The following is a 24,625-nucleotide window of genomic DNA, read 5'->3' as shown; positions in this document are numbered from 1 at the left end:
TTGTCACTATGAAAGACAATCCAAAATTCTAGATTTCCCCCCAGAAGAAGTGGAGAGTATAAATCTTCCAACGGGGACCCCCTATTCCAAGGGCAACTGTCTAGGAGGGGAACAGGAATTCTTCTAATTTCCTGCTGCATCTCCAAGTTAGGAAGTGAACAAATATTTAACCAATAGTACCCACACAGTAAAAAAATAATCCTGACCTAGGTTTAAACCTGTATATTCTCTATCCAGAAATGAGAAAAAAAGTTTTCACCATACATGCTGTTCAAGCAATGTACTGGAGTTCCTATTTCCTTCTTTTGTAATACGTTTAGTTTCTAGCTGTGGCCCTGTTGGGGAAATTTTCCTCTCGCTTACAATGCACTAATAGAGACAGGATATAAGGGTAAATCTTTGGAGACACCAAAAGAAGCCTGGATCAATCAATGTCATGCACTGTAGCACAATCTAAATTTATTGTTCTAATACAAACCTGGAATACTGGAGCTGAGGTTTTTTCAGAAGCAAAAGTAAAACTGAATATATTCGTCCTATTAAACTATTGTCTTGAATTGTCTTGGATGGCATTGAGGTGGTAAAAACAATTCTCAGAACAACAGTTTTGTTCTCCACTGAGCAATAAAGTTGGAAGCACCAGCTTTGACCAATCAGTCCAGTGACAAATTGAACCTTTGGAAATAGTCTTAAATTGAAAACTGATCCAAAGTTGCTGGTAACTGTTTTTTGTTTTATTTTATTTTTTTCATATAACCAGTTCACAACCAGCCAAACCACAGTAACTCGGGAGCCAACAGTGATGTCTGGAGGTTTGGTCTTCATGCTGAGAAATACCGAGAACGATACCCCAAAATGTTGTTTCTGTAACCTGTTATCTTTTTTTTTTTTTTTTTAAATGGGAATTTGGAATTTTTTCACTAGTACTTCATTGCAAATACATTTAAAATGAGCACTGCCAGGCCATTTGTAGATCTCCATAAGGCCTGACTATTAGGCGTCCCATATCAATACAACAATACAGACAATTTATTTTTCAGCAACTGAAGTTCACCAAAAAAAAAATGGAAACACAATTGTGGAAAATGATTTTATTTCTGAGCAATGGTACAGTTTAGTGTGACAAAAATCACACTAATTCATTTTTTAAAGTTTTTTTTATTTTTTTCTTAAGTAAAAACTTTGGTGTCCATTTTTGTTTATTTGAAAAGAGATTTGTCATTTTATTTAGAATTTAATTGATTGTAATTTGTTTTTTTGTTCAATCCTTTATTCTGTACAATTCAATTAGGACAGATTTTCATTATATATTAGTCTTCGTGTCATAAATATACAAGTAAAATATATATTATATATAGCCTAAGAGAAGTTCGGAGCTCTGCTCTGACCTGTAACAAGTATACAAATGGAAAGATTCTGGGATTTAGTAATGTACATCCATGTGTACCATAAGATCTGTTTGGGATAGCTATTTTGGGCTGCACAAGTGGCCATTATAATGAGATCAGTTGGTTCACTTAGAACATTAGGATTTGTCATTATTTCTTGATTGGATATTGGCCATGTGGACGAAATAGCTACCTCATCCGCAAGCTACAGTCTGTGTTACGTGTCTCAAGTCTTCTTTTTCTCATGAAAGACATTTGCCATATTAAAGTGACAATGGCTTTGCTAAGGTCACCTTGCCCTAAAACCTCTTCTTTCGATGCCTTGCCTGCTTTATTTACCAATTTTTTCCTCCATTGCAAACAGTAGATTAGTGCTGTCACTGACGTCACATCCCTGGTCCTTTACCAGTGCTTGGGTCTAGAAACTTCCTCCCAGGCCCAAGTCCTATTACAGGTGGGCAGATCACATGCTCTCCCTTACCTGAAAAAGAGATAGTTTGGATTGGAGGGTGGAGGATGTAGCAAAGAGAAACTGCAATCTGAATACGGGTAGATCGGGACCCATTATGGAACCATCCCAAATTTGTCCTGCATGGGCTAGGTGACTGAGCCTATGCAACCTGTGTTTTGCTCAAACATGTCAAAGCCATAAATTGCTTTGCTGCAAGGTTTACTAGCCACCATACTCACCAAATATTGGCTTTCCAACCACTGTATTTGGATGATATGAAGGTTTTAATTGCCAGTTGGGAAATTACACAAGACTAAGAACCTTCTCACTGCCCCAATGTATTGACACCTGATGCCTAAATGACCAATCATTAGCGATATCATGGTAAAGGGAGAACATTGTGACACATCTGCCCCCCCCCCTCCCCCTTGCACCAACACGACAATTAACTTCCTTCTGGCTTAACAAAAAAGCAAAATAGTGAAGAAAACTTCAATGGAGTTGCATGTGGGATTGACATTACAGTGAACCTGGTGGGAAAAACATAAATTTATTTTGAAGACCAAGGCTACCCAAAGCTGATGCCAGCTCTTGAAGCTCAAATATTCATTAGTAAGACCTTTTTAACTATAGTTTGTTCTGTAATTCCCATGAAGAAGATACGGCTCTCCAAAAGTTGAAAGCCTATGTGAACAATGTAGGTAAAAGATAGTGGACACTTGACCATCACACCTATACTATATGGCCGGAGGTATGTGGACAACCCCCAAAATGACTTTAGGTCTTCCTAGTTAAGAGTATTGTGAATGTTATAGTATACAAAAAATCCTATAAAATTGTGTGCTTTCAACCCAGTGGTGACTCCATAAAGCCAGGAAGGAGCAGAATAAGGAACCAATCTGTTATTCTAAATCACAGGGAGCAAAGTGATAGGAGAAGAGAGAACAAAGAGATGAGCTAATTACTCTGCTGCTTCCCCTATGACTGCCAAATCACAAACTGGGCGTGGGATAAACATCCGAAGGTTTTGGGGACTGCAGCAGAAAGAAAATGTCAGGTTTTCCCAAAAGGACTGTGCTTTGTGCCCTTTAAAGAACTGGAAGGACAGACGTATACATTTTCCTCTCGATAAAACAGTTCTAATACGCATGCTTAGCTGGGTAACCCATTGGTGCCAATTTGGTAATGGTGGTAGTAATTGGGTACAACTGGGAATTCAAGATAGGATATCTTGCCATTGATGATGTGTGATTTCAACCTGCATTAATGCAAAACTAAAATATAATATATGGTTGGTTCTGCTATTTACAGTCTACCATAAAAAGATGTCAGTGGATCATTGAGAATTAAATCACAAATCTGCCTTTTGGCAATGGCAGAGGCAAGATTACCCATCTGGGATGCTTGGTCTTTCTAACATTGGGTCAGACAACACTGAGAGTAGGAAAGAGGGCAAAACTGGGAATTTCATTACATAGATATCAGTTCCAGAATTTCCAAAATAAAAAACTCTATCCACTACAAGCCCAAATTGCAGAATTCAATTTACCGATTCTTTTTTGTGCTTTTCTCTTTTTGTGTCTAATGTTTTTCTTTAGGCATAACGTATCCGCGGTCACAATTTTCTTGTAGATTTTTTATTTCCCCTAGAGTTTTTACTTGCCATTCAGTTCTTTCTGTCTTTTTTCCTTTGGATTTTCTACAGTCTTTTCTCTCCGTCGACATATCATTGTGTTCGGCGTTGTGGTGTACGCCCAGAGCCTCCTTGGCTCCAAGCAGCACATTATGGAACTTGCCATAAGCATTTTCAATTTTCTACTGCAATGGTTTCATCACCCTCAGTGGAAGTCTTGAAGGACCATCTCCCAGCGTTGACTGATGGCCGTGGTCTCGCACGGGTTGATTACGATCTCGCGGTTGTTCTCATCTGCGTCGCCGATGATTTCCGTATCCAGGCAGAAGTGGGAAGCCATATGTTCAATGTGAGAGCCCACTTTGCTCCAACGCTGCAAAACACATCAAAGAAAATCCCAGCTTAATGAATGAAGAACAAATGCGGTGATTGTGATGGGTGTAATAATTAAAACCAATAAATTACCATAATAAGGTTCAACATGTGAACAAGTGATTTCTCTAAATCTTTGAATCTTCAGCTTTGATAACAATAATTCCTATTGAACTCAAAAAGGTCCTTGTTTAGGCACTTCCATACTGTGGGATTGGATCCTGGACTGATTTAGGCTATAGCTATGTATAAATTATTTGCTTTTTAATATATTGAATCAAATCAATTGCTAGTTGACACCAATATGATGGTAATGTGGTCACTGTCAACAAGGCAATAAAGTGGACCTAGCAATAAATGAGTTTTTTTCATATTCAGGGTCACCATTTATTTCCTGGGCTGAGATGTTGGCTCAGGTTGAGAAAATTCTTCCCCCTTACCAGTAGTAGACTGAAGGCATCATCTTAGCCTAGAGTAGTCCCTGGAGCCCAATAATGGCTTTAACTCTACAAAGTAAAGCTTTTCTGAAAATTGATACTGTTGTATATTGTGACATCAGGAATGCCTTCCCTTTATTATTATTCAGCATAGGATACAAAATAAAGCTCTGAAGCTTTTTATATCATACTCCGTGCTTTGTCAGAGAGTACATGTATCTCTCCCACAATTCATCACTAATAACCAAAAATAAACTAAAATTAAGGATTCTCATTTGAATGGACCTACACAGAAGCCATCATTTGGTATGGAGAATGCACAAAAATACCTGTTTCCCATCCCCCTCCTTGCAGGGCAAGAGAACCACCTGTGTCCCTGGAAATAGGGTGTGCACGGACAGACACAGACCCTGCTGGCTTATCTGCTGAACCTGAGTGTATATCCATTCCTACAACAAACAAAAAAAGAAAGACATTATTAGTATGTTGTTATTATAATTATATCATCCGTTTTTAGGACATTCTTAATTAAGTTCATCTAGGGAAGCAAGTGAAATCTTTCTTACCAGTCTATATGCTTTTTGATAACTTTTACATTCACATTTTAGGTTACATTTAGCCTCTAGCGATGAAACTGTTGTGCACTGTGCACTGTGCACATATTTAGAACCATGGAAAAGACGTGACAAATTCAGTACCTTGGAGAGTTCTGTTGGAAAGATTCAGCACCATGGAGAATTCCTTTGCAAATATTAGGCACCATGGAGAGAGCTCTTCCGAATATTCAGCAACATGGATCATCCTAATGCAAACATTCAGCACCATGGGGAGTTCCTATGGGCAGGTTCAGAACAATAGATAACTACTGTACAGATTCAGCATTATGGAGGTCGGTGAGCACCATTGAGAGCTCATGTGAACACATTTAACACCATGAAAGCCTCATGTGGATGGATTCAGTGCTTTTTGTTAGAGATTCAGCACCATGGTGAGCTCTTATTATTTGATTCAGCCCCATAGTAAATGCATGCATCCAGATTCAGCACCATGGGTAGTACAGATGGGATAATTCACTGCCATTAAAAAACACTGGGGCTGAATTTAGAGCTCTTGTTGCTGGAATTAGCTCTCGGAGAACTTCAATACCCGGAATCAGAACTATGGAGAGCTGTGGTATTTACCGGTAGTAGGGCAGCACGGTGGCTCAGTGGTTAGCACTCTGGTCTTTGCAGAGCTGGATGCCAGGTTCAAATTATGGCCAGGACCCTATCTGCGTGGAGTTTGCAGGTTCTCCGCATGTTTGTGTGGGTTTCCTCCTACATTCCAAAAGCATGCAGTTAAATTAATTGGCTTCTCCTCAAAATTGACCTTAGACTATAATAAAGACACATGACCATGGTAGGGACATTAGATTGTGAGCTCTTTGAGGGACAGCTAGTAACATGACTATTGACTTTGTACAGCACTGCGTAATATGATGGTGCCATATAAATACTGGATAATAATATTAGCCAACTCCTATTGGGCACCTATTTTTGTTGATGTGCCAACCAAATAATATTCTTGGTATGTGGTGCTAGTTATCGATTATTGATTAAGGTTAGAAAAGTCAGTTATGACCTATAAAAAGGAGCAAAAAGGATATTTGTCCTAATAAGGACATGGAGCTCTCCAAGAACCTTTCAAGTAGAAAAATTTGGTTTATGAGGCTCTGAACTATATGATATATATACCCTTTAAATTTCTAAGGAACCCACAAAGCATTGGCTTTTGGAGAACCTGTCTACATGCAAATATTGAGGCTGCCAAACTCTGGGACTGCTGTCATTGTACCTAATTTAATGATATCTTGGAGAAAGTATCCTGCAAGTGAAGAGTGAAAGGTCAGTGCCACCCTGTATGTTTATCCATGCTGAAATGTGTTTGGTATGGATCATATTGGGTCCAAACTTTTTTTATTTTCTTAAATTTAGCACAGATACAACAAACAGTCAGCCCAGAAAGATGTTTACCAAACAGCTGTGTGCATGCCTAATGCCATTAGGAATGAAGTAAATTGTGTCATTTAAAAGCTTATTGGATTTCATCTCTCAGGAATCAATACTGTTATGCCACCTTTAATTGCCAAGCTATTTTTCTAATTGATTTGTGAGTCAAGGAGAATTACTTATGTCAAATGGTGGATTGAAGCATACTTTAATTAAAGCCAATGTGTCAATATAAAACATGGAGGGAGGTAGAAGATGGATTTGCAGTATTTTAGTGGAATTTAAAGCAGAACATCAAGCAAAAACTTAAAAAAATCAAAATGCTAATAAATGATCAAACAAAAAAGCAGATTTTGCTGAAAAACTCCCTTTCAGTCCAGAGCCATCCCATGTCATAATACTTTTCTGCCACTAGATGTCCCCAGAATTTAAGGTGAATAATGCCATTACTCAAGCCACTTTCCTGAAGAACAGGGTGTCATGCACCCACCTTCTGCAACCGAATCATCACAAATCCTGAGCCCACTACTACCCTGACGGTCTCTTACACAACATTTTATGAGCAGATCAAGAGGGACCAGCCACTGTCACTGCAGGAAAATTTCTATTGAACCTCATTTAGCTCATTCCCATTCTTAACATTCCAACCTGCTAAAAGCCAACGCCTGACCTAGCCCTTGTTCTTTGTATCTGCAGCACAAATCAAATGAACTTTTAAAGAAGTCTTACCTATATGACTTTACAAAGTTACATGAAAAAATTCCTGACATGGATTATAGCTTACACAGTACTGTGGCCCAGCCAAGCATCCAAATAGCAGACGGTCCCGTGGATATAACAAAAGTGACATAAGATCTGTTCCGTGAATGCTGGGTAATGCTTAGGGCCCATACATGTGGTGACTGCTCTGTGCATCGAATAGGCAAACCCCATTGCAGGTAAACACAATTGTGCAAAGTGGCCACTGCATGCACAGCTGTTGTTTTTCCTCCAGAGGAAAACAATCAAGCAACTTGATACTTTTTTAAAACCTAGCCATGATCCATTATTATTACACAGTATTTATATAGAGCCAACATATAATGCCACACTGTACAAAGTCCATAGTCATGTTACTAGCTGTCCCTCAAAGCAGCTCACAATCTGATGTCCCTACCATAGTTATATGTTTATAATACAGTCTAAGGTCAATTTTCGGGGCAAATTAACGTAAATGCATGTTTTTGGAATGAGGGAGGTAACCCACGCAGACACAGGGAGAACCTGCAAACTCCATGCAGATACTGTCCTGGCTGAGATTCAAACCTAGGACCCCACACTGCAAAGGCCGGAGTGCTAACCACTGAGCCACCCTTCTGCTCACATCCATCACAAGCATATTTTTCAATGGGAACAGTTGGGACTGCGGGAGAGCGATGTGGTCAAGTGTGGCTCTGAAATGACCTTTATGGCTCCTGGTATTTTACAAAGTCATGGAGGAGTAAAGAAAAAGTATGTGATGCTGCTGGGAATGTTATGAGAGAGGCAGTTATGATTAAACCAAATCTGCTGCTTTGCCCTGAATGATCCAATCAAATTTTTGTTTTAACCTTCAGATACAAATATACTTTCCATTGAAAAGAACTCAGAATACATTTTCCTCGTTGCAGTTATCCTGTGTGCGTTCTCCCTATCTATTGATAGTGTTTCATTTTCCCGTATGAGGATTCTGGTACATTTTATTCGCTGTGTTGTCAGCTCGGGTTTTACAATGGCTTCCGCTATCTTACAAATGTGACAGCTTTCCCGGGAATGACTGTGATAAATGGCCAATGAAGGAGCATTTACTGAAATGAATTCTTCACATTGATATCTCCATGCAGTGCGTATTACTTCGGCTCACATTTACATTCGTGCCGAGGGAATAAAATGAGAGGCCGTCTGCTGAACTTGGTGAAATGAAGAAGTCTCATTATCCCATATAGCTTAAACATCTGTATTTGTGTCGCCAATGGCCGACAAAGTCACCAAGGGGCCCCTGTGAAACACCAATTTATGTATTCACCATTCAATGACTGGCCAGGAATAACACTTATTTAGAGTATATGACTATAGATCTTATCACATAAGGAGATGGATAGATTCTGGATCTTCAAAAGTGATATACCTACCCATTGTGTACCAATTACATCACCGTCTGTTTACAAAGCTGTACTTACTATAATGGCCAAGGCAGGATTTGGACAGGATTTACGGAAGCAGCACCAACCTATACCATATAAAAATGGGGTAATTTTTCCTCTCTGTCAATTTTAGAAGGGTGCAGAGGTGCTAAAATGAGCCAGAAAACTTTACAGTTCAGGAACATGTACCATTGGCATGATCAGGAGTACCACAGTGGTAACATCAATATTTTACTGCCCCATCTCCAAATATTTGAGGATGACAGTGTTTTAACATATCCTATTGGACTCCATTTTGCCATGTTGCCTCTTCTTTGTCTTCTAAACCAGATTTCAATGTTATCCTTTGGCCAAGTGATCACTGTTCCAGAGCCACCACCATGCTTCTTGCAGTGGGTAAAGGAAAGGACCTGGACAATTGGCACCCTATAATCTGGTGACTGCAGCACCCTCCAAATGGCAGTACTCAATGCAGACCACCCTTCAATCCTGCCCAACCCAAAGGTATGCCACTGGGATATAGGAGAGTTCTTAAGAAATCTGGCGTTGGTGGGAAATCATGGTTCTGATATCCACTATAGGTCTCAAAATGTTATGTTTTGAAGTGGCGCTACCATCACTTTTTTTACTATGGTATAAAAGGGGTGATTATCCTTTATATAATACAAAATTGTGCTTTTTATTTTTTTAATACTTTTTTACTTTTTAGGGAGTCCCCTACCTTCTTTCTTTACCACCACAGCTATGACTAATAGGGATAAACGAGAAGGCCTCTTGCAATCTCGCGAAAAATTTCCTCGCACTTCCAATGGTTCGGCGAACCGATTTTTCGAAACCATCGGAAAAGGAATTTAAAACAGGAGGATTCCTACAGCTGCATTGAGCCCTGGGAATCTCCTTGTTAATTAACCTATAGTGCCCGGGGGATCACCTGAAGTCACAGCTGTGACTGCAAAGTCAGTCAGGAACTCTGCAGTTCCACTACGATCTCTGGGGCATTAGAGGTTAATTAACCTCTAGTGCCTCAGAGATTGCACACTCTTCTCAATGATTGCAGCCACGGCTGTAATTATTGATGAGCTCAGTGTGCAATCTCCGGGGCACTAGAGGATCGCACACAGCTGCAATCATTGAGAAGATGCCCGGCAAAGGAGAACCTCCTAAGATTGTAATATAAGTATCTCTTACAAATAATACATTTGTTACAGATACAAATGTATTATTTGCAAGAGATACTTATATTACAAGGTCAGGAGGTTCTCCTGTGCTGGGCATCATCTCAATGATTGCAGTTGTGGCTGCATTCATTGAGAAGAATGTGCGATCCCCGGGTCACTAGAGGTTATTTAACCTCTGATGCCCGGGGATCGCAGAGGATTTCCAGGGCTGCATGATGAAGCCCTGGAAATCCTTCTATTCCGCGAGAGCTCGACCTCTTGGAGAATCAGAAGGTCGTTCTCGCTTACATTTTCGGTAGGCGAGAAAAGCCTGATTAGCCGAGAGATCGAACTTAATATTCTAGCTCGCTCATCCTTAATGGCTAAACATAAAAGCACATTGATATCAGAAAACTCTACACGGTTCTCTAAATTTACCACTTTTTTGCTCAGACTTAACACATCCATCACATCCATGTACTAACCTTTAGAGCAATTCATAAAAGAAAAGTCAACTTGAATGTGGCAGATTCCATATCAACAATTATTTGTTGGAATTATTGAAGAAAAAAAAATCCATCAATCTGATAAATTAATCTACATGCATTGATGTTTATGGGTGGCAATTTTGACCACTGAGGCATTTGCAAGGATTCATTGTCAGCACCAAAATTGCCTGGGAGGTCTGGAGCAACCAAAGGGTAGCACCGAGATGTTAATGAGCTAAAATAAAATAAACTTTGACCCCCAAGGCCACATTTTAAAATATATTTTCTCACCTTAAGTTAGTTACAGAAAACAAATTATATTTGTAATAAAAAAATCACACCCTGACCTACCTAGCCAAAGGTTTTTTTTTGGAGGGTCACAGATTTGGATAAAATGGAATCTGTGAAAATTCACCAATATCTACTTTGTCTTAACATGTAATAATATATAATATTTTATTTTGCCTTATCTAAAAATACTGAGCATTAAAAGTTTATTGAACCACTCCGCGTCTGCTTGCGGCTGACCTCCAGCTCGCATCTCAGACGAGCCAAGCAATCTGTTCATCTACAGCCATAAGTAATGGGAAACTGGAATTAAATGTACGGCAGTAAGAGGTCCGTCCGATGCAGGTTAGTAAATAGTGGATGTAGCGCTGACACAGTGTATTTCCCATTTTATGATATAATTGGAGGTCAGGCTGGGCTGCGGATTCACTTTATGTGTCAGACAGAGATGCAGCACAACACTTGTGATAAGTATACCTTATAATTCTGCCCTAACTCAGCAGGACATGACGGGAAGGGTTGGGAAAAAAAACAGAATCAGCAGTTTCTCCCGCAATTTAAAGACACAATATTTCTTGTATCTGGATTGTTTGTCTATCCAACCATCAATGTACGGGTTTAGAGGAAATGTTCAGTGTCTCCTATTGGCTGATGAACCTTTTTACCCCTAAAGTTTTGATGCCCACATTTTTTGTGGCTTCCTATGGCGAGCACCTTGCCAGCACTTGGCCACTTGCACCATAGCATTGGTTTTCAAACAACCAGAATTGGCAGATTGGACAGCGGGCAGCAGTGAGTGGTACTAAACTTTTTACTGCCACCCCAATTCATTGTCCATGGTACTGCGGCGGAGGTACCTCTCCCCAATGCAGAAGTCCCTGGCTTAAGGAAGCACACACTAAACTGCAAACTCACTGCTAATGTGAACATTAAATCTTAAAAGAGTCTAAATAATTTACAAGTCAGTCAAGGTGTGTATAGGTAGAAAAGTGCAATAAATATACTATTCTTGCTTTATTATAGGATGATTAATTGACCAAATATTGTACAAAATATTTTACATGTAACAGTTTCCGATTACAACCTTTTATAGTCATTTTATATAATTAATTTGATATAACCATTTTTTAACATTGTAATCCACAGTGACAGCTGCAGCCTTCTGGCTATAGTTATCACTGTGACTCTCTTGGCATAAGGCAAGGGAACGGCTGAAGCTAGCAAATTTGTGCATCAAAAAGCCTCATGTGATCACCAAAACTGGCTGTTATGGCTCTGGCTTGGGGTCTTTAACTTTGCTCAGATGTTAGAGAGCAAGAATTTAGACAGTTCTTGAAACCTGGGGCACTCCATAGGAAAATGTTTGACCATTGAAGACTGGTCAGCATGGCTTCCTATAATAAAGGAACCAGTGGCCCAATGTGGGTAAGACTCCTTTTCAGACTTGCTATTAAAAAGTGCAGCTGTCAGTCACTCCCAGATCTTCCTCTTCAACCACTATGGTGTCAAGTGGAAGTTGACAATGGCTTTGTCATGCAGTTGAGTGAGCTTGAGTGCAATTGAGGTTGATGCATGGTTCTATCTCTACAGGAATAAAAGCAACCATGTGGCCTGAAGCTGTTGGTTGCTTTCAGAATCTGAACCACAGCCCACCACAACTACAGCCACATGCTAATGCATGAATAAAATAATTCCCGATCACTCCTTTTCAGGTGGTTCAGGGTGTGGTTCAACCATTCGCAGAATGCTGCGGTCAGCCACAAGTCTGAAATGGCCCTAAAGCAGAGATCAAGCTTCTGAGCTAAGATCATGATCTGAATAAACCACAGAAGGTGTGGGGCTCGTGGGGACCACAATAAAATATTTAATGACATGCTTGGCACCTGTAGCTGCTTGACTTCCGTTCTGGTCATATAATAGGCTCCTGGTGATAAAGACATTTAAAGAAATGACGTGAGGGGTGTTGAGCAATTCCCGAGGGCTCCCAACTAACCTCGAACTTGCCAGCCATTATGGGTCAACCCATGTGAAACATTCTATTTTCAGATTACGAAAGGTGAAAACAATACCTGAGATTTTTCGGGCACCCCTTTAAGGCTGCTACAAGGTACCAGGTTAAGAGTAGGAGCATCCTGTCCTCCTGTCTTCTGGGACTCAACGCATCGCTGCCTCTGCCTTATTAATCCTGATTTTGATAAAGGTTTAATTGGAATTCTGCAAAAAAATAAGACAATTCAAAATCTGGAAACAGCCTGGAGTGTAGAAATTAGTTACAATTCAGGTTACAATTTTACCAAAATTTTCACTGGTATCAGCAATATATCAGTTGAATGAATAAATAAATGAATGACATGGTAGCAAATCTAGTATGATATAAGCCAGACATTCACCAAATTTAATCTATTCTAATTCTGATGTTGATGGAAAAACAAAAACCCCATTGATGCAGCTGACAATTTATTTTGTCAGTGGGGAAAATTACTTTCTTGCTTCGATTGGTGGCACTTATATTAATTTCCTGGATCAGTGGCAGCCATAATAATTTCTTAGATCAATTCTTCCAATGATAAATCCAACTAATTATAGCTGGAGGTGATATTTCTCATAGGAAAATAGGGTGAACACTCATCTAAACAAATCTTGCTATAATTTTAATGGCTGTTCAGATAAATAAATATGGATTGAAAACAAAAGCTGTGGAAAGGATGCTGATATGCAAGTTAGGTGATTCCTACACACCACTATTTGAGATCATTGGTTGTCAGTGGAAGGTGTGTTGTGTCTTTGCTTGACGCGTTTCGCATCATGGCGCATTTAGGTATAAATCCCTACATGGGTAAAATGACAGGGTCTCTTTAAGAATTACTAATCCTTTTTAAAGTGGAGCTATCTGACAGGTTCACTTTAAACATGCAATGTTCTTTCTTCTGTTCTTCCTTCTGCAGGCTTCATATCCAATTTACAGCTCTCGGCTTTATTGTGTATGCATTTACCAGCGATACTTCTGGATTCCACTTATTTTCTGAAGCGTTCCTGTTTAACGTTACAACTGTATCACATAAATGTTTAATGCCGGCCTCTCGCTGCCTTTACCGATTTTTAGCCGGCTGAAATATTTTGTGCATTGTAGGAAAACATTAGAGCTACATTGAGTGAAGCTTCTTTCACAAAACTTTTCCAGAGATAGAAATTATATGTGTGCTATGAAACTGAAACGACGCAAAACAATTTGCGTTTAAAATGTTTACAAAGCGAACAATTTTGTGTGATTTCTGTTTGTATAAAAAAGGACTTCAACTGCTTTAATATTGCTTATTTAAACCGACATTTTACCAGCAGGGTTCCACTGGTCTCGGAGTTTGCTCCAGAGGTTGTTGAAGGTTTGTTTGAGCGGTGAACAATAATGAATTGGTTGACTGTTAAGACTGGCCGGTGTGGAGGGGAACAATTTACCCTGACATCCAATGCAAGGGAGTAGATATCCATTGATCAATAATATAGGGGCTCTTCTCCACTGAACACCAATGAAAGGTTCAGAAGAGGAGAGAATGTCTTCACTGGTCACCAAAGTAAAGGGGTCATCTCAACTGCCTATCAATGTATAGAGGCGTATATCTGTTGGGCACCAATGTAAAGTGGGAACATCCTCACCAACCAGGGTAACAGAAGACTTTTACAATGGCCACCATTTAATTTTTTACATTGTTGCTCATTTTCTTTTGAGCAACAATGTAAAATGGGGATTTCTTCACCAAAGAGGGTAAGAGAACTTTTCCAATGGCCACAAATGTAAGGAGGGAGCATCTCCACTGCCCGCCAATGTATGGAGACGTTTCTTTTTTGAGCATCAAAGTTGGAACTTTTTTGCTAGGCAGGGTAAAAGAGCTTTTTTTTTTAATGGTCACCAATGTAAGGTGGAAGCATCTCCTCTGCCCACCAATGTATAGAGGTGTTTCTCTATTGAGTGCTAATATAAATGGGGATTTCTTCACCAAGCAAGGTAAAAAAAGACCTTTTTACAATGACAAAAAATATATGGTGGGAACATCCCCCCTGACCACCAAAATAGGGGAGCACTTCTCCACTGACCATCAATGTAAGGTGAGATTTCTATACTGACTACCAATAAAAGAAACCAGGGTAAGGGGTGACCTGTCCAACGGCAACCATTGCAAAAGGGGACTTATCCAGTGACCACCAATTTAAAACGGGCCTTTTCAATAACTACCATTGCAAGCTGAGACTTTTTCCAATAGTCATCAATGTAAGGGGGCAGTTCTGTACTGACCAGTGTAAGAAAAGTCACCTTTCCAATGACCACCAATGTAAGAGGGAACTTTTCCAATGACCACTTATAAAAGAAAGCAGGCCTGTAGCATAAAGATAGGCGAAGGGCCTCGTGACAGGGGGAGTAGATAAGGCTGAGCAAGCAGGGTGAAAAGTTCATGTAAAGAAATAAAAAAAAAGGAAGGTGAAGGGGGAGGAAAGATATGAAAGTGCGGGAAAATGGAGTTTTTGGATTGGGGGGTGAATAAAGGGGAAGGTTACATGATAGGGTTTAAAAGGAGGGGTCCCAAGGGTTGGGGGCATCATTTTAAGAGAAAATTCGGGATTAACGCTCCCACCCTCCCTCCCTAAGCTTTTGGGATGTGGAGGGGACTATTGTCATAGCAGTCGGTTGAGCATTTTTTGGTGGGGTCCATGGAAGAAAAAGGTGGGGTAATGAAAAAGAAAAGGTTTTGGGTTTTGACAGTAAGGTTGGCCTTGCATAACACTTGGTTGTTGTGGAGGCTAAGTTGACGAGGGAGATCCGCTAACTGTCCCTGTGGCGGTGTATGGGCGTCTGGGGGCCTGATGGTGGAGCGGAGTCAGCGAGATGATGAAGGAAGATGGGCGACTTTCACGGACCAATGTGTACCAAAAGTTGTTGGTTGATATTATGTCCTGGTATTAATAAAGGGGCTGCTGTGGCCAATTGTTTCCAATACAATGGTGTAAGTGTTTTATTATGTATGTTAAAGAATAATAATAATGTGATTGGTGTGGGTGGTTTTGATTGGCTGGCAGCGAGGGCTGGTTATACTTTACCCTGTCAGGTAATTTTGCACTGACTAGTAATGTAAAGTGGACCACCAATGTAAGGGTAGACTACATCACTAACCATCAATATAAGAGGCATGTCCTCAATGACCACTAATGGTGAGCTTGATAGTATTTCTGCATGACATTCTACTCAACTTTTGCCAATTCTAAACTAATATATTTTTGTTGGTTTTCATGCAGAAAATTTCTAATACTACTAATCTGATCACATTTCAATATTGAACTGGCACCTACTTTAGTTACTTGCAAAGCCCCTTAACAAAGTCATGATTATTGATTGCTAGGGAGGTTAGGGTATGTGTGGAAACACGTCTTAGTTTCAAAACTGTCTAAATTGTATTGACTTTTTTGCATCCCAACGTTTTTCCAGGGTTAGTTGGTACTATCCCTCCAGATGTTTTTATTTTCATTTAAATGGGACAAAGATTAGTATAGCACAAGGGCATTTTTGGCTCTGAGGGAAATATAAATGGCCATATCCTTCAAATACAATGCTTATTTATTAAAACAAACAAATAAATAAATATTCCTGTTTATTAAAAAAAGAATAAAGGTCTGGAAGTAAAGTAAGAGATGCTCATCTTCACACAAGTCAGGCTTCCCTAATCCTCGCTAGATGATAAAGGTGTGCCCTGACATTGTCAGCCATCGTCAGTGTGCAATCTGATTTCTCGGCCATACAAGTCTATTCCACAATATTAGCGGGTGTTGAAGCATGGTGGTAATTACAGTAGGATCTCGCCTATCCGGCTCAGGAACATCTGGCCTCCGTACTATCCGGCCTAGTAGGGAGTCCAGAAAAAAAAAAATCTTCATTTTAAAATGCTAGGACGGCATGGGCGGATGTCTGCTGTGGTGCTCCTGCATGGTGCACGTGTAGACGTCTATGCTGCCTGCTCTCCGACACTGTGAGTAGATGTCTGCGGGTGCGGAGAGAGAAACACTGCCGGTGTGTGGAGGTGAGTATTGTACTTTATTAATGGACACCCGACTATCCAGCGTTTTTGTTATTTGGCCTACCCTACCGCCACATTAGGCCGGATTGTTGAAAGCCTACTAATTATTAGCATGCATTAACAAATATTTAAGCTAAGAAAACAATAAATATTAAAATATTTATTTTTCTACTGAATATAATAAATGATACCATACCTTCCTTGAACCAGTGTTTGCATCATAAGAATGTGGGCTAGTTTAATAATGCAATAGCTTTAATAAAAAACACTCAGGAATGTTATTTTACAGGTCACTGAACTGGCACCATTAATAATGTACTGAAAACAGTGCGCAGTACAAGCGCCGGGTAGACACTGAACTGTTTGTAATGTGCACAGAGAATCTGCTTGGTTTAGGCAGGAAAAACCCACAACCATCATTGTGTTTGGAATCTCTGTGAGCATGAACATTTGTAGAAGAAAATTGCTTATTATGTTTACAGCAATGGTTGCATCTTGTTTACTCTCTTGTATTGTATTGTTTTATATATGTCACTGTGCCCCATCAAATGCTAAAGCCAACGAAAACCAAAAATTTGCCATGAACCCTGCTGCCCAGCATCAACCTACTAGTAACCTCAGAGGGTTAGGCAGCAGTTACCCAAAACAAAAGCATCGGTTGACGGTTGCAGATTCACAAATTCAGGAGGTCTCGGGGTCTTCAGGTTCATAAGCTGCATGTGTGGAGATTACAGGGCATGGCAAATACAACAAAAGATAAGAGTAATCTGGGATCAAAACTCACATGAAGCCAATATATAAACCTAAAACCTCCAATGGTGGTAGCACCTATGTTATTGGTGGTAGCAAAAAAACTCAGCCTAACCAAACAATGAGCACATCCACAATGGAAACATATATAAATGGGTAAAATGCTGGGAAGTAAAGAAAAGTGTTTATTTTTTTCACGGGCTTCATGTGAGTTTTGAGCTTAAGGGAGCCTTTGGTTTCTTTTTCTAATATTTTTAGAGTAGTAAATATAATCAATTCTTGGACTGGCTATACGATATTGGATGGTATTACATTCCACACCTTAATTTCTGTCCGCTATGGTCCCCAAAAGCCTAACACGTGCATAAAAGTGTCCTCCTTGATCCACCTTTTGAAGAAGTCCCTGAAGAAGCATAGTCCACCAAGAAACGTGTAGGGACTGATCCTTACCATTGCTAAACGGATGTGATTAGGACATAATTGTTGTATTCTGGGTGGAAAATTGACACCATTTGGTTGTTGGGGTATATAGAGACATACATTAGTGTTATTTGGAGGGTTTCATGCAGGTTTCTTCAATGGAGGTTATAAGTTTTAGTGGAATTTTCTTGTTTGTTTAACTGGCATCCCCTGTAATTAATGGTATCTCAGAGGTTAAGGTCCTAGTCCCTTGGGCAGTCTAATGTAAGTTAATTCCCAGACTTTTTGTCCATTTTGATATGGGTCCTATTGTAGACATGCTCATTGGTGGAAATATGTGATTGTCCTTGATTTGACTCAATGGATATGTGGAATTACCAAAGCTCTGGGTTTAGTGGTGTTAGGTTTATCTGCTGGCTTCATGCAAGTTTTAGACCCAAGGTTGTTTTATCTTTTGCTGTATAAAACGCAAGGTATTGTTGAAAAATGTAAAAAAATGCATTAAATGGCATAATGACCAGCACACATTAGGTACAATACCCACATTTCTAAGGAATGACTAAAGCGATATAAAAATAAATAATTAATTCATGAAGGATCTATGCCATTGGATTATATTACATACCACACCACACAGGCTAACAGGTGGGTAAAAGTCCCCTCCCTGATCCGCATTTTGAAGAAGTATTGTTCACCATTAAAAGTGTAGGGGCTGACCCTAACCTTTGTTATATGGATGTAACCAGGATTTATTTGATGTAATATGGGTAGATACCTGGGACCATTTTGTTGTTGGGATATAATAGTACACTTAGCATTGTATAGATAAGATTGTTTTTTAGGAAGTGTAAATATACAATGTTTGTGACTTTTTTTGTAACATTTTTGTATTTGATTTTTTTATCAATACCAAACTTATAAATCAATGCATTTCTATGTATTTATGAAAAGTTAGTATTATAGTAATTTTTTAGGTTTCAGCATAAGCATACACTCATGTTGGGTTTTCATAATTATGTTTATCAGATTTAACGTTAAGCTGATATTTCTTAAGAGTTTTGCAAGTGTAGAAAAAGGCTTCCTTAGCTGATTGACAGGTGCTCTTTAAAGGCAGACATGAATCTGATTTATACAAGATTTATTGCTGGGCTGAGAAAAACACAGCTAATCGTCAGCAAAATGCAATGACCTCTTCGATACAGCATAAAATCAATGCGAATGTAATCAAAGCGACTTACTGGAGTTCCGGGTAAACATTCTCCAAATACCACTTAAACGGTCGGCATTTTAAGCTTCTTCGCAGTGACAGTCTCTTCTGAATACTGGGGAGAGCAAGAGAGAGGAAAGGAAAGAAAGAGAAAGAGAGGAAAATGGGGAGAGAAGGAAAAGAGAGGAATAATGAAAGAGAAGAAAAATGGGGGGGGGAGGAAAAGTTAGAAAAAGAGGGAAAAAGAGAAAGAGAGAGATGGGGAAGGGGTAAGGAGGGGGAGAAAGCAAAGCAAGGAGCATGAGAAGGAAAAAGAAAGTAGGATGAGGGAGAAAGAGAGAGAAAAGAGGGAGCGATAGCAAGGTAAGTAAAATGGGACAAAAGAAAGAGAGATAGTGATGGAAAAAAGAGAAATATGCATAAAGAGAGACAGGGGCAAGATAGTAGGGGATGGGGTAGATAATAAGATATGAAGGGAAAGGAATGTGGAAGGTGGTTAAGAAAGGAAAATAACGAGGAGGAAAGAGACATGGGGTGATAAGATAGAGAGATAGAAAGGAAAAAAGAGAAAGAACAAATGGAGAAAGGGAAAAGGAAAGAAAAAGTAAAAGAGACACAGAAAGGCAATGGGAGAAAACGGAAGAAAGTTTGGATAAAGGAAAGGTGAGAGAGTGACAGAGAGAGAAAAGGAGAGGAGATCGGAATAGAGAGATGGTAGAGATAAAAAAGTAAAACAAGATAAATGGAATATAGGGGGGAGAGATGGGGTGAGGGGATCAGCATAGAAGAGAAAAGACAAAAAAACATAGAGAGATGCAGGACAGAGATAGAAAAAGTTATATTGTGGTGGAAAAGAAGAAGACAGAAGAAAAAAGAAATATAAAAGGATGAGAAGAGGAGGAGGGGAGGTAAGGTGACAGTGAAAGGGTGGGAGAGGAAGAAAGAAGACAAGGAGAGAAAATTAAAATTATTAAGTATGTGACCAAGAAAAAATCGGGTTGATAACTAAAGAAACACAGGCTCTTCACTTAGAAACATGAATTATCACCTTCCAAGGGATATTTCACATAATAGGCCTGATTTAATAAAGCTCTCTAAGGATGGAGAGGAAACACTTTCATCAGTGAACCTGGATGATCCAGCAAACCTTGAATGGATTTTCTAAAACTCATTTGCTAATTGTTAGCAAACATTTTCAATCTTGGACCAGATCCATTCCAGTTTTTTTGTATTACCTAGCTTCACTGATGAAAGTGTGTCTTCTCCAGCCTTAGCAAGCTCTAAAAAATCAGGCCCAATAGGTCAAAACTCTGCTAACTTCAACCACCCAATCAGTAGCATCCAAAACCACTTGTTGGAGGTTTCTTTGCATGTGATTGGGTGATCTTTGCAAAGTGATAATAGTGCTTTTATTTGCAAAATATGGTCCTTTAATAAATCAACCCCACTTACTGAGAATACATTACAGATAGTTAGCTTATTCCACTATTCTCATTGCTAACAACATCATCCTTTACAAAGTTAATAATTGATTAAGCCAAAGAGTTTTCCTAGAATGAAGGTAATATTGTTAAAAAAATGTCTGAGATACTTCAACATAGTATAACATGAATGGTGGGCAGGCGATGGCACCACAAAAGGTCTATGGGCATTGTTTTTTAAATAATTTGTTGTTGAAATTGTAATGTGATCATACAGAGAAGGTACGTCTTGTATATATAATTCTAGATATAAGGCAGGAGAGTTGTTATACCTAGGGAGATAAGGTTAACATTGAGTTGCCAAACCTAGGATTGGAAACTAAGTGTGTAGTAATGTTACCTTCAAAAAGCCGCTCTTTGTTCTTTTCTTCTACACACTTAGTTGTATATATAATTGCCACTGGAAAGAACAGCACCTTGTTTTATTGTAAACACCATGTATCATATGCTGCTGATTTTTACTGCTATTATAACTCTATGCAAACCAGTGGAAATGGAAATGCAACATAATGGCACTGATGACATGTTTAGTAGGAAATGTCTCAAAATGTGATGCCAGTGTACATTAAATCTAATAAAGGATATGGCACATGCTAGGACACTGGTACCTTATGGCCTTTATTATAAAAACCGGTATAATACATGACATGGCACTGGTTTCTAGTTTGAGGGTTCATATTGCAGTATTACATTTTCCATTTGAACGCAAGCAGCAGCATTTAAAAGTAAAACGAAGAGTTCAAGAAAAAGCTGTGCTTGCCCTGCTTTACATGCAGCAAATACACCCTAGACGACACATGCTACATCCACATCACACGTCATTTTTTTTTAATTATATTTCTAGATACCTCGCTCTACTAGAACTGAATTATTTAATAATTATTACATCATTATGATAGCCATCCAAGTAACAATTATATTTCGTAAATATTTTCTTTATCTTTATCCCAATACATTTACATGTTTATTTACACTTGCGATTATTTTTCATATGTAATTGTCGAATCTCCAATCCAGTCATTTCCCCCTTTTTCTGACACTTTCTGGGTTGAATGTACTCTTCCAATTTCTTCTCGTGAGGTCAATATACCAAGTAAGTAAAGACTACTTGGTTTAATTTCTAGGGTCTCGGCAATCCCCTGAGGAAGCCCGTTTAGGGCGAAACGCGTCGGGAGAGACCATAAGTACAGTACTGACCCACATCTTGGACTCTTTAGTGAGAGTATTTTATAAAGTCATAATTAAACATTGCCATGGGCTCTTTTACCAGTTATGTTTCTAGTAAGCATATGTTTTAGTAACTGAAATAAAAGGTTTTATGTCATGCTAGGCTTATTTTCTGTCATAAAGAGACGCTTTCTTTCCACTTTTTCCATTTTAAAAAAAAGTCAGGTATTTGGCGTTTGATTTGACATGTTCTAAATGCGCCCCAAATGCAGGAAAACAACCCAATGGGTCTGATTGATTAGGTCTCTCCATGACTAGAGAGGATAGACTATCATAGGGTAACCTGGGTGATCCAGCAAACCTGGGATGGATTTCTTAAAATCAATTGCTAATATTTATCCTAGACTAGATCTATTCCAAGTTTGATGGATTACCCAGGTTCTCCCATGATAGTCTATCTTCTCCAGTCTTGGAAAGCTTTATTAAATAAAGCCTGATGATATACAGGTTGAGGACATGCTGGGCATCAGAAGTTGGCATTATACAGACCAGGGCACCAAAGGCTGTTGTAATCCACACTGGGGACTAGTATTACACTGCCTGGGGCACCAGAGACTGATACACTGGATACGAAATGAATTGGCACAGTGAAAATCAATGCAATATAGATAGGAAGACTGTATACAGGTATAATCTATGTGTGTGGTAGTTGATAGTTCTACATTTAGGTCAGGACACCCGAGATTTACATAACGAGGGGATATTTACAATTGTAACTGCCTGCCATACTTCAGAAGTCTTATTGGCTAAAAAACGTGACAGAGAAACAGCCGTCGATGCCAAGGTGAAATTAAGTTTGTTTGCTGATTGTTATCTTGGTAATTGACTTGTGATGAAAAATACGGCATGCTATTTAGCATTACATGTTACTAAGAAGACAGCTTAATTGGCTAAAATGCATAATAATATTACCACCGCGACTCTGCGCTAAACGTGATAGCGGTCTCAGGAGAGCGCAAACAGCGGTTGCTGAATAATTTATTTATTGCGTTTACAGATTTTAATTAAAAATATTCAAATGGTTAAAAATTCCGAGAACGGGGGGAGGAATTAGTCTTGCGTAAAAGAAGTGTGAATAAATACCGTACATCTGCTGTTTTATTTCAAATTCATTTCAGTCAATTAAACGGCATATAAAACACATCCAAATGATACATCCTTTCCTTTTTTTTTTTAATCAGGAACATGAGTACATTTGCTGGGGATCCGGCCAGTTCTGTGCGGCATGAATTATTTTGTTCCTTTACTCAGAAATGCCATTCATTGTCAAGACTTGGAAAGCTGTTCTATAAAGCCGAGAGCATTATAGAGTCATTTAGTTCCTATTTTCAACCTGTGAAATATTTTCTATTCATGCTCTGTTTTCTCCATTATTCACCTTTTTCCCCAGCTTTTAGGGGATCATGTGTACAAGCTTTGAAAAAAAAAAAACAATGTAATGTAATGCATTGGAAAGCAACATTTGCTCCAGATTTGGTGACGTGAGCAGTTTAAGTGGATCTCAAAATATGACTGCCAAGATGCATGGGTGCATTTTTAAAATGATCTAAAGCCAAAGTTTTTATAGGTTTAGGATAGAGTCCTGAAGTGTACCAGAGAAAATGAGATAGAGTGCCAAGCACAATGCCAAGCAGAATGCATTGTATTCCTGGCCCAATAGGACATGTAAGACACCATGAGCCGGAGGCCCACCAGAAGGCCAGACGACAATGCTGATATATCTCTGAGGCCTACCAGAGGATTTCTCCAGTATTTCAGTAAGCTAATCTGACCCTGGTTGGAGCCTCTGTCATTTTCTTTTATTGCCTATCTCCTCGCTAAGGAGGTGGTTATGATCCCCCTTCCACCAGGGTGCACCTGGTCTTCACCAGAGAACCCCCAAGAGGTTATGGGAGAGTAATCCTCGTGATTCCCAGGCTCTATGCTGCAAGGTGCTGCCAGGTTGTGGCCCAAAGAGTGACCGCTTCGAAGGATGGATCAGCAAACGTAGACTTCTTGTTTAGACAGTCATGGATTAAGGCACAGTCATGGTGTGCTTTTCAGGCCAGTCAGTGTCAGTAAATGGGCCGGAGGTCAGGGCAGGCAGCAGACAAAGCAGCGGTAATAACTAGGCCGGGTATTACCAGGTCAGGTAACTAATAAACAGGTACAGGATAGGTGAGCACCAGGGAGAATCCCAAATGCTAAGGAGAACCCCTTTAGGCTGACCTTAACCCTTCTTTGGCAGTCAGGGCACAGCAGAGAGCAAGTACGGAGTCGAGTATGGGAAGCTGCCATAGGATATTTCAGGTAGCTGAAAGCATTTCACCAAGTTTCCAGGGACAGAAAATAATGGGCAATCCAAAATGTTTCCAGGACAGTAACAGTGGAGACATCTTCCAGCTGTTCCACTAACGACTGGTTAGTGCCCACCATACACTTTATAATTTGACTATTACTCAAATTCTGTTTCAAATTCCAATCATTTTGTATCCAGTATGGCAGGCCCCTACACTACAAAATTTTTGGTGGATCTAAAGTAGATTGAAAATCAAATCAATCAAATATTTATTGAGTGTTTGTGTTTATTTAACTAATTTTTTTTTTTACAGGTTATCCTACAATGACATGATATCGCTTACTCATACTTACTCGTAACACATTTTCCAGCATAGTAATATTTGATTACTATGATACATTTGTTACATTTTTCTTTTATCCACTGCAAGAAAAATTTAACAAATGTATCATATTACTGTGCCTGTTACAGAGTAAGAGATACTTGCTGGCTGGACATTTTTTCAACAATTGAAGCAGAGGCTGCAATCATTGAGAAGAGTGTGCGATCCTGGGGGCACTACATGTTAATTAACCTGTAGTGCCCCAGGGATCGTAGTGGAACTGCAGAGTTCATGACTGTGGGAACTTTGCGATCACAGCTGTGACTGCAGGTGATCCTCGGGGCACTACAGGTTAAAAAACCGGACAGATAGATTTGAGTGTCATCAGCATACAGATGTAAGCCAAAAGCGGATATGAGACTACCGAGAGAGGAGGTGTACAGGGAAAAGAAAACTGATCCAAGGAAGCAGTTACCATTGAAAGAAACTTGAAAGGAACGGTCAGACAGATAAGAAG

General features: G+C 39.4%; 1 protein-coding gene across 1 annotated transcript in view; it reads right to left on the bottom strand.

Moving 5' to 3' along the window:
• Positions 1-1,076: 1,076 nt before the first annotated feature.
• The window catches only part of GALNT14 (polypeptide N-acetylgalactosaminyltransferase 14), a 268,075-nt gene continuing 244,526 nt past the window's right edge, over positions 1,077-24,625 (bottom strand). The window contains exons 12-15 of the mRNA XM_072410305.1: positions 18,832-18,915; positions 12,434-12,578; positions 4,611-4,730; positions 1,077-3,845 (exon numbers count right to left, since the gene is read on the bottom strand). Coding sequence (XP_072266406.1) covers positions 3,678-3,845; positions 4,611-4,730; positions 12,434-12,578; positions 18,832-18,915 — 517 coding nt within the window. The 3' untranslated portion in view covers positions 1,077-3,677. The remainder of the gene's footprint in view (positions 3,846-4,610; positions 4,731-12,433; positions 12,579-18,831; positions 18,916-24,625) is intronic.

This window comes from Pyxicephalus adspersus, chromosome 4, assembly GCF_032062135.1.
Source record: "Pyxicephalus adspersus chromosome 4, UCB_Pads_2.0, whole genome shotgun sequence".
Classification (NCBI taxonomy): Eukaryota; Metazoa; Chordata; class Amphibia; order Anura; family Pyxicephalidae; genus Pyxicephalus; species Pyxicephalus adspersus.
This window is presented reverse-complemented; position numbering and strand designations above follow the sequence as displayed.